This window comes from Aedes albopictus, chromosome 3 (assembly GCF_035046485.1).
Source record: "Aedes albopictus strain Foshan chromosome 3, AalbF5, whole genome shotgun sequence".
Taxonomy (NCBI): Eukaryota; Metazoa; Arthropoda; class Insecta; order Diptera; family Culicidae; genus Aedes; species Aedes albopictus.
Window position 1 is genome coordinate 118470591 of NC_085138.1, and position 11565 is coordinate 118482155.

At 42.5% G+C, this 11565-nt stretch overlaps 1 protein-coding gene across 1 annotated transcript; it reads left to right on the plus strand.

Moving 5' to 3' along the window:
* The first annotated feature begins 2375 nt into the window (after positions 1-2375).
* On the plus strand, positions 2376-2886 carry LOC109399339 (ejaculatory bulb-specific protein 3-like). The gene has a single exon (XM_019671777.3). The coding sequence runs from the start codon at positions 2444-2446 to the stop codon at positions 2816-2818; it is 375 nt and encodes a 124-aa protein (XP_019527322.3). The 5' UTR covers positions 2376-2443; the 3' UTR covers positions 2819-2886.
* The last annotated feature ends 8679 nt before the right edge of the window (positions 2887-11565 follow it).

Here is an 11565-nt window from a genome sequence, read left to right on the forward strand (position 1 = left end):
CTAGGGCTGAAAATCTCTATAATAAAGAAATAATAATAATAATAATAAGTAAGAATGTTTTGAACACAGAGAAAAACTTCAACTGATATGACTAATGTTACTCCAAATCAACAAAATCGCAGTTTGACTATCACTTGGTACCGTAATCCGGGTTCAAATTGATCACTTTAAAACAACTTTTGTGGATAACATCAGTGCCAATCCAAATATTGCCAAAATAATATCCGTAAAACCAGTACCCAGTGGATCTCCATGGAAGCATGTGACAGAATTTTGTTCAACAAATTTAAACTTTAAGTTATATAACTCCAAATATCAAAAAATTGGAAAGTTTACTTTAGAGCGAAATTGATCAGTATACAATAAAGCATCGGTTGGAAAGGAAAATTTCCTTCTCCGATTAATTTTGCTCCTCTAAAACCAAATAACGCGTTTAAAATCTTACAACTAGTGAATTTAATACTTAAAATGCAAAATTAAATTTTGAAATTTCCCCTTAAACGCCTTAAGGTAGGCAATTTCTTTTGAAAAAAGGGATTTCTATCACAATAAATAACTATTTCATCATAAAATGAACTATTTTCCAACTATTTCATGTTCTGATTAGCTACATAACTTTCCAACCAAGGCTCCACAAAAATGTTAAAATAGACAATTTACGGGAAGTCCTATTAGTAATCGATTGTTAAGTAGCAAGGATTTCAGCTAAATGGGGAATACATTGCATATTTCTTAAAACATAAGGCAAAACTAACTTTTTTCTAAAAAAAAATAAGGTCTACACACATCTCTAGACATCTACGAACCAGATGACGTAAAAAGTTTAAGGTCATTACGACGCTTAAAAGTTCCTAGTATGGAATTACAATGTAGTACCCGAATGATCAATTCCACCCCGCTGATCAATTTGACCCCGGTTTACGGTAATGGTTAGAGTCGTTGTTATAGCCACGAACATATTGGAGGGAGTGACGATAAATCCTTTAGTTTTGGTCGTCACTGTTGAGTAAACTTAAACCAAAGGTGACACTGTCTCCATTAAAAACAAAACATAAACAAACGTCAACTTTTGGTGCTTCGATAGTGGAGCAAGCAGCGTTTTCCCGTTTCCATCATAATGCTTGAACAACTTGGATACGCAGGAGGGGATGTCATTTGCCCATCATTGGCGTAGAGTAGACCAAACAAGCCTCAGTTTACACTCATCGTCGTCACCGCAGATGGTATGTAGATAGGGAAGCTAATGGTGTGGTTTGGGCCACAAAATAAAGCCAACTGGCTTCGACCGACACACCCCAAACATGATGCTTGCCTGTTGCTGTGGATGTTTGGGATGCGTTGAATGTAGCAGATGGGATACATATGCCAATCAATGCAAATGATGTTTATGGATTAGAGGCGAACTAGCATGCAAGAGAAAATTCACGGTAGTTTCCCATTAAGGTTTAATTGTGGATCAAATAACCAAAGTTTGATTTTAAACTAAACTTTTAACCGTCATATAACCAATATTTGGGTGGTTATCGTAGACCATTATTGAAAATACTTCAACATGTTCAAGTGGTTAGCTCTTAAACCCTGTTAGATTGCCTATTTTCTCCAACGAAATAAGATGACTTTTCATGTACATACATAGTTTTGTTCGAGCTCTGATAGATAATGGTTTTATTTTCCTGAACTAGTGGAGCCTCGTGGTCGTGCGGTTAGCGTCACCAAGCGTATAACCGTACCATGCCATGGGGTGAGGGTTCGATTCCCGCTCCGAGCGATGAAACTTTTCTTAAAAATGTTTCTTACTCGTATCCACTGGTGCTCGTAATATGTGTCGTGTCCGTTGTCTAGTGTTAAGTTTCGTTCAGTCTGTACAGCCTGCCTGTCTTCAGCCAGAGGAAGACGGTGTCCGTGTCTTTTTTTTTTAACTATTTACGCAGAGTGAGGATGCAATGCTTAACCCTAAAAGGGATACCTGGGGTCCATTTGGACCCCAGCCGCCTTTCAGAGCTCGCCTGTAATGGAACACACTCAGCGAGGTGACGAAACTGAGGCCATGAAGGTTTCCCTTTTAGGGTTAAACGTATTACGATCGTATAAAACTTTGCGTACTCTCGGTTCTCAAGAATCAATTTGATGCAAAATTTCATTTGAACCGATTATTTAATTTTGATGCACATCGCGATTACTGTATGAGTTTGCAGTTTTACTGATATTGTAATTACGATGCACGCTTATAAAATAGTTCTCCCAAACGAAGATGATAATTGGAATCCACAGAATGACGCATTGACTTGAAACAACCAAGACCATATCTAATCTACAAAAAATGTTCCAATCTAACACAAGAGATGCACATTGCACTTTGCTATAAAATCAGATTACCGCCAAACGATCCATACAGTTTGATTCGTGATTTCACCAGCTTCACTGATCCCAAACCAACCCAACCATGAAGATCATCATCCTGCTCTGTCTGGTAGCGATGGCCATCGGCCAGGAAAGCTATCCCACCAGGTACGATAACATCGACGTGGATGAAATCCTGAGCTCGGATCGTCACTTCAAGAACTACTTCAACTGTTTGATGGACGCGGGACCATGCTCCCCGGAAGGAACTCTGCTGAAAAATCATCTATCGGATGCCATCTCGACTGGATGTGCCAAATGTAGCGACAAGCAGCGTGAATTGATGGCCAAGGTGGCCAAGTTCCTGATCGAGCAGCGTCCCAAAGAGTGGAGTGCCCTGCGTGGCAAGTACGATCCTGACAATACCTTTGCCGAGAAGTACAAGGATGAGGCGGCCAAGTTGGGAATTAAACTGTGAGGAGTGAATGAAGGACGAATTTGCATTTTTCAATCCGGTTTTGAAATAAAGTCCAATGTTTCAATAAATAGTGAACGATTAATCTTTCTTTATTCTTTATTTGACTTCTTTTAATTAAAAACTCTTTTGTTTACTAGTACCAAGACTTACTCTCGCACTCCACATACCTAGGCACCAAACAGTATGTGTTAGAGTAAGTTTCGGTAAACCCAATCCTCCATTTAGGTAGAATCCATTTAAGTAACGTTACCTAAATGGAATTTGATCGTGATCAGAGCAGTTGAAGTACTATAGTTTAGGGATAAAGTTGGTTTACGGGAAAGTCAAGCCCCTCTGAAACTACTTGAAACGCCTCTGAAACCCCCATGAAATCTCCGAGAAACGCTTCGGAACGCCTCCGAAACCCCCATGAAACCTCTTAGAAACTAGCATGAGAATCTCCGAAGCTTCCTAAAACACCTCTTTAACGTCCTGAAACGCATTAAAACGCTTCAAAACGTCGTCCAAACGAAAACCTTCTGAAATAATCGTGAAGCCCACCTGAGAGCCTATATTTCATTTCATTTTTTTAGTTTACATCAAATTCATGATAATACTGACTCAACAATTTGCCGCCTTAATACTCGATTTGCAGCTGCAGCGACGCTGCAGTCAACGCCCAACACTCGCCAGATCACGCTCCACCTGGTCCGCCCATCGTGCTCTCTGTGCTCCACGTCTTCTTGTATTAACCGGATGGTTAGCAAACACCAACTTTGTAGGGTTATTGTCCGGCATTCTTGCAACATGCCCTGCCCACCGTATCCTTCCGGCTTTGGCAACATTCTGGGTGCTGGGTTCGCCGTAAAGTGCAGCGAGCTCGTGGTTCATCCTTCTCCGCCACACACCGTTCTCCTGCACGCCGCCGAAGATCGTCCTTAGCACCCGTCGCTCGAAAACTTCGAGTGCTTGCAGGTCCTCCTCGAGCATCGTCCATGTCTCGTGTCCGTAGAGAACCACCGGTCTTATTAACGTCTTGTACATGGTACATTTGGTGCGGGGGTGAATCTTTTTTGACCGCAGTTTCTTCTGGAGCCCATAGTAGGCACGACTTCCACTGATGATGCGCCTTCGTATTTCACGGCACACGATATTGCCCGCCGTTAGCAAGGAACCGAGGTAGACGAATTCTTCTACCACATCGAAAGTATCTCCGTCTATCGTAACATTGCTGCCAGGGCTTGTCCTGTCTCGCTCAGTCCCACCTACCAGCATGTACTTTGTCTTAGCCGCATTCACCACCAGTCCGACTTTTGCTGCTTCACGTTTCAGGCGAGTGTACTGTTCTGCCACCGTTCCAAATGTTCTAGCAATAATATCCATGTCATCCGCAAAACAGACAAATTGGCCGGATTTCGTGAAGATCGTACCCCGGCTGTTGAGCCCGGCTCGTCGCATAACATCTTCCAGTGAGATATTGTATAGTAGGCAGGAAAGTCCATCACCTTGTCGTATTCCCCGTCGAGATTCAAATGAACTGGATAGTTCACCCGAAATCCTTACGCTGTTCTGCACACCGTCGATCGCTGCTCTTATCAGTCTGGTAAGCTTCCCGGGAAAGCTGTTCTCTTCCATGATTTTCCATAGCTCTGTGCGGTCGATACTGTCGTATGCTTTGAAGTCGATGAACAGGTGGTGCGTTGGGACCTGGTATTCACGGCATTTCTGGAGGATTTGCCGTACGGTGAAGATCTGGTCCGTTGTCGACCGGTCGTCGATGAAACCGGCTTGGTAACTTCCCACGAACTCATTTACTTTAGGTGAAAGACGGCGGTAGATGATCTGGGATAGCACTTTGTAGGCGGCATTCAAAATGGTGATCGCTCGAAAGTTCTCACACATTAACTTGTCGCCTTTCTTGTGGATGGGACAGATTATCCCTTTCTTTCACTCCTCCGATAGCTGTTCGGTTTCCCAGATCTTGACTACTAACTGGTGTAGACAGGTGGCCAACTTTTCCGGGCCCATCTTGGTGAGTTCTGCTGCGAGTTCTTACCAGCCGCTTGGTTGGTTTTGAGCTGGTGGGTGGCATCAGTCTTGTGCATTATCACCATCATAACACAAAAAAGCCGCAACATCAACATTGCCCTTCTTCCTCCATCAACGCTACAGCCGACCGTCTCTATGTTGCTATCGAACACATTCGAGACGAACGCATTGATACGGTGGCTGCCGCCGCCACGCTCTTTCTCTGCAAATCTCTTGAGTAGCCGAACGCTTCTTAACCGTCGTTCCGACGCAGAGCTATGTCACTCACTGCTGGGTGACTCTCGTCTGAAAATGCCAGGATGAGGGTCAATTTGTTAAGTAGTATTGCATGGCGCAGCAAACACAAACATAGCACGCCCTATGAATAGAATGCAAAGCGTAGAACAAAAACTCGCTTCGGTGTTTCATCGTGTGGTTCGAAAACAAGAGACGATCGCTGCTGTTGGATGTGGTTGACTCTGCATTGAACGAGGGTTGGCTTGAGTGGCTTTTGCGTGAATCGATTATGTTTTGATGGACTGCGTTTGTCGTATGAAGTGATGGTTAGAACGAGTGTCATTCGACATTGACCCTCCTGAAACTGCACAACCCTGGGTGGCATCCTTAACTTCCCTCAGCGTGGGAGTTGGTTTGTTCCCGTCCTCTGCTGCACCAACATAGTAATTTCCTCCGCTGCCTTGGTCCTCCGTGCCTACATTCTCTTCGCCATTCAGGTGCTCGTCGAAGTGCTGCTTCCACCTTTCGATCACCTCACGTTTGTCCGTCAGGAGGCTCCCGTCCTTATCCCTGCAGATTTCGGCTTGCGGCACGTAGCCTTTGCGGGATGCGTTGAGCTTCTGGTAGAACTTACGTGTTTCTTGTGAACGGCACAGCAGTTCCATTTCCTCACACTCCGCTTCTTCCAGGCGGTGCTTTTTCTCCCGGTAGAGACGGGTCTGCTGCTTCCACTTCTGTCTGTATCGCTCCACACTCTGTCGGGTTCCATGCTGCAGCATTACCGCCCGCGCTGCATCCTTCTCCTCCAGAACCGCTCTGCACTCGTCGTCGAACCAATCGTTTCGTCGACTCCGTTCTACGTACCCGATAGTGCTCTCGGCTGCGTTGTTGATGGCTGCTTTGACTGGACTCCAGCAGACCTCTAGAGGGGCCACATCAAGTACACCCTCGTCCGGCAACGCTGCCTCGAGATTCTGCGCGTATGCGGTGGCGACATCTGGTTGCTTCAGTCGCTCTAGATCGCACCGGGGCGGCCGCCGGTACTGTAAATTGTTAGTAACGATAGTAACCATCACCAGGCAGGGATGGCATTCACCATTTGCAAAGAGTTACATTCACTTGCTACTATCTCAGTTCATAAGCATGCTATCAAAAACAATGTATGGATGACTTTTACCTTGTAGTTTTATCTGAAAGTTTGCCGAATATTATAAGAGTCGCACACGCATGCTTAACTCGTGAGCGAGCTGTGAAAGCAACTCTCTACGCCGTGAATGTAGGTGAATGCCATCCCTGTCACCAGGTAGTGATCAGAGTCGATATTAGCGCCCCGATAGGTCCTAACGTCGATAATGTCGGAGAAGTGCCGTCCATCAATCAGAACGTGGTCGATTTGCGATTCCGTTTGTTGTGGTGATCTTCAGGAGTAACGATACGGGAGGCTGTGCTGGAAGAAGGTGCTACGAATGGCCATGTTCTTGGAGGCGGCGAAATCGATAAGGCGTAGGCCATTTTCGTTCGTCAGCTGGTGGGCGCTGAGCTTTCCAATCGTCGGTCTGAATTCCTCCTCCTGGCCTACCTGAGCGTTTAGATCCCATATGATGATCTTGACGTCGTGGTTTGGGCAGTGGTCGTACTCGCGTTCGAGCTGCGCGTAAAATGCATCCTTGTCATCATCAGTGCTTCCGGAGTGAGGGCTGTGCACGTTTATTATGCTAATGTTGAAGAGTCGGCCCTTGATCCTCAACCTGCACATTCTTTCGTCGATCGGCCACCAACCGATCACGCGCCTCTGCATGTCGCCCATCACTATAAAAGCTGTTCCAGCTCACGTGTGTTGCTGCAACTCTAGTAGATGGTCTGATTACCTCTAAACGTTCGCACCATAGATCCTGTCCAACACACCTCCTGCAGCGCTACGATTTCGAACCCGCGGTCCTTCAGTAGATCGGCGAGTATACGGGTGCAACCGATGAAGTTGAGAGATCTGCAGTTCCACTGGGCTTACTTCCCGGAAGCTACGGGTTCTGCAGCCTATAAAGCCTCCTAAAACGCCTAACACCCCCCCTAGGTCCTTCACCGATCGTGTCCAATTGTAAAAATAGGAGTGTTGTTCATGGTGTGGGCTCGGAGTCAGTTTCCCAAGCATCTTTCGGTAGGTTTTTACCCAATGTACACTGGATGATTTAGCGTAAACTTATCGTCTGAAATCAAATATGTTTTTTTTATTATCGCAAAATCTAGGTGGACCAAAACCACAAATTGGTTTCTTATTTTCGGAACTGGCAACATCAGCTGATCGTAAATGGTTTACGCATCCAACCATCCGCCCATCCACCCATCCACCAATAATACCATCCATCAATGTTATTGATCCATCGCATTTTATTTTTGCTATGTCATTAATGACCCAAAATTCGAATGCTATTTCAGCTGATTTCATTGAGGAAATCTTATGCGTTTTTTATCTTCATTATTTTTGCAAGTGAATTTCAATGTGTTCTCGTGAATCACCAGCGTAATTTATGCAATGGTAATGGGCACATGCACACACCACATTCTGCAAGTAACCGAAGCGGACTTCACCTTATATCTTCCTACCTACTATGGAATCATCCCACAAACGAAAAAAAAACGCGCTGCGCACCGTAATGGAACACCAGCTGATAGAAGCCGGTAACCAGAGACACGATGCAAATTAAATATTCATTTCGGGGGATTTATTTTCGGAAAGTGCGATAAAAATGCTGAAACGAATTAACATAAAATATATGTTCCCGGATTGGATGACCGACCATGGCTGGTGGCACGAAAAGGATCCCACCACCAGTCAGCAGTGAGACGAGTTTCTTACGCTCTGTCGCGGTGTGGATAGATGAGCTACGCGGAGATGAGTTTTGTGTTTCATCTTTGACCCAAGTTGGTGGTATAACTGCTGCTCGTTAAGGTAGTTCAGATTGATTAAATTTGCTCCTTTTGTGGCACAAGCTAATTAGGCAGTCCTCTCTTGATAAAGCTACACAGGTCCGCGTAGAAAATAAAAAATGAAAATTCAACAGGAGAATCTCTTTGACGGAGAGATACATATAGTCTTCCTTTTTGAAGTTGGGTGACTTCAGAATGTATATTTATCTGACCGCTTAGACGGCGCCCACAAACTACGTAACACTCTAGGGGAAGGAGGGAGTATGACCGAACGTTACTGTCTATATTTACATACACAAAATATTGTTTGATCCGTTAGAGGATTTTGAATTGGCTAGAGTCATGAACCGATAGTGAGATGCAGCATTGGTCCGTGTAGCTGCCGGCTTAGAATAGCACTACGGACCACCTGTTCCGGGGGTAAAAGTCCACCAAACAGGTAATACCAATCCAAGGTGTCAGGCGACCCGTGCTGAGGGATGAACAGTTGAGAAGGTTTAAAATATGCTCGATTTTTAACGGAGCCCGTAGCGTGGGCAGCAGATCACCTTTTTTGATTGCGTTGCGGTGAAAGATCTACCAAACCGAAATCTAGTGTCGTCCTGTTTTTCAAATTTGGAATATGTGTTCTGGTAATTCAAGGAATTATAGTATTTAGTCCTTGCTACTGGTGTTTTGGGGCGTTCGCTATTGTCTCACGTGAAAATCAAAACAATAGATACGCGAGTGTCGAAAAATAGTGTCGCACGATTGTATCGTTTTAGCGATAGGTCGACGGAAGCTCGAATGAATGGTTGATGATCGGTGAGCTTGTTCCTTGTTTTTCATTGAAAAATGAAGTAAGTATTTCTGTTAGTTTAAAATCACCCTTCATATATTTACTCAACAAGAACAGCAAAGTTCGTCACTTCAAGTGTCGGCTAAATTTTTGAATAAAATTGTTATATTTTAAATAAATTCCCTTGTAGTTTGGTACAGTCCAGCACCTTATGGTGCTGGCCACACTGATTTGATCTGTAATTATGCTTCAGTATTTTGCCTAAGTTTGTGTGGTCCGTCACTGCTAGTGTCGGCACAATATTTTGTTTCAATATATCGATTTCATGGCAAGTAGCATATTGGTTCAACAGTTCTCCCAATTGCGAGGTGACGCAAAATATTTTTCATTCCATAAATTTTCATATAAAATTTTCATGGTTTCACCATTTTTCCAAATTGTAAGGTGACCAGTCTTGTGCACTATCACCATCATAACACAAAAAAGCCGCAACATCAACATTGCCTTTTTTCCTCCATCAACGCTACAGTCGACCGTCTCTATGTTGCTAACGAACACATTCGAGACGAACGCATTGATACGGTGGCTGCCGCCGCCACGCTCTTTCTCCTGCACATCTCCTGAGCAGCCGAACGCTTGTTAACCGTCGTTTCGACGCAGAGCTATGTCACTCACTGCTGGGTGACTCTCATCTGAAAGGGCCAGGATGAAGGTCAATTTGTGAAGTAGAACAAAAACTCGCTTCGGTGTTTCGAAAACAAGAGACGATCGCTGCTGCTGGATGTGGTTGACACTGCATTGAACGAGGGTTGGCTTGAGTGGCTTTTGCGTGAATCGATTATGTTTTGATGGACTGCGTTTGTCGTATGAAGTGATGGTTAAAGCGAGTGTCGTTCGGCATTAATCATCCTGAAACTGCACAACCCTGGAGGTGACACATTTGTGTGTATACTGTACGGTTGCATGGATCGCATCGCTTACCAAAGTGTATTCTTGATCTATGTAGGGTAAAAACTCCCTTAGTGGAGGTAGTACCAATAGTGGTGGTAGTGGCAATTTAACACTATTTCGACCAAAGAGCTTGCAAATGACATTTTTAATAGATGCATTATACCTAATTAATAGACGGATTTCGCGCCAACTCGAACAAATGTTGGCAGCACCCTCTCAGATTACAACGAAACTTTCTTGGTGTGTAGACCTTGCCCAGATAAGCCACTTTGCATACTTATTTTTCTATTTTTTTTTTCTCGACTGACTTTTGAAAAGGGCTAAACTTTTTTTTATGGATTTTTTAAAAATGTTTTTAACCAAAAAATGACTACTCCTACAAAAAAGTGTTGTATGGGTGATTATCACAAAATAAGTCAAATTTTAAGAAAAAAAAAATACTAAAAAAAATCCAAAATGGGCCCTACACTGAAAAAAAAAACATTTCTAAAAATTCAAAGTTGATTTTAAAAAAACACCATTTTTGATTTTGATGAAATTTTGTCTCAAGACAGGTAATTATGTTCCCTACCAACCGTCCATACATCACAAGATGGGCACTTTTAAGGAAAAAAAGTTTTCTAACAAAAACTTTTTCTTGTTCGAATGATTTTTTTCAGTGTATTTTGTTATCAACAATAAAACCAGTGAAGGCCATAACAATCCCAGAATCCAATGAAACTCAATTTTCTAGGAGATTTTGTGTTATTTATTCAATCATTTGGAAGGGTTTTCCTATACATAAAAAAACTTCAAAATATTACAAATGTATTTTCTTAGGAAATGTAATGTTTGATCGTAATATGTATTGAAGTGCTCTTTTAAATATACAATTATTTATAATTATGAATTTTTCAAATATATATATATGTGTCTTAGAGCCAATTTCAAACATGTTCTTTTCTATTTTTTCCGATCATACTAAATATTTTAGGTTCATCTTCTGAATTAGAATACCTTTTTTGCCTTTACTTTGTCGCCAGGAATAGGCAAAAAACTATGGAATTTCTGAGTGCCTGGTATTGTTTTGGCGTTATTATATATTTCTTCGAGATCTTCTGACATTTTAATGTACTGTTCAGTGGATACGTAACAGAAATTTAATTTAGTTATATTTTTATCTGTCTGTACAACTGCCCAGTTATATAACTCTCGTGGAGTTGTTATGGTATTTCCATAATCTCGAGCAAGACTTGCTCTCTTTGCCATTCGCTTGAGAGTGCCACCAATAGCATCACATGGACCTTTACCGTGGGACGTTGCAAAAAAATGCCATTCTGCTCTTAATGCATGCTTTGACTGGAATCTACATAGACTAGCAAAGTTCTTCTTATTTTTGTATTGTGATGCTGCCCCATCAGACATAAAATAAATTTTAGAAAAGTTCGTTAATTGTTTCATAAAATCTATCATTTTTGAGATGAACAACTGGACCGCAACTGTATCGTGAGCCATTACTTCCGATATGATAATGAAGCTAACATTTACAAGTTTATTATCTTTCATATAGTAAATTTCAAATGGGTGTATTGTTGCTTGCGAGTTGTTCCAATGATATCCTTGAGCAGCGTTTTGAATTATGAATGAATAGTTTTCAGAGAAATCACAAATCGCAAGAATTTCATCATCCTTTAATGTATCTTTTTTATTTCTGAGAAATGATGATTGTTGTTTATGAATAAAGTCGTGTGTTTGTCGATTTTATCAACAAGATACGGAACAAATTCATCAACAGGTTTAATAATCGTTTCTAAATTACAGCGATCAGTATTCAACCACTGCTGAAATATAATCTCTTCTTTGTCATTTG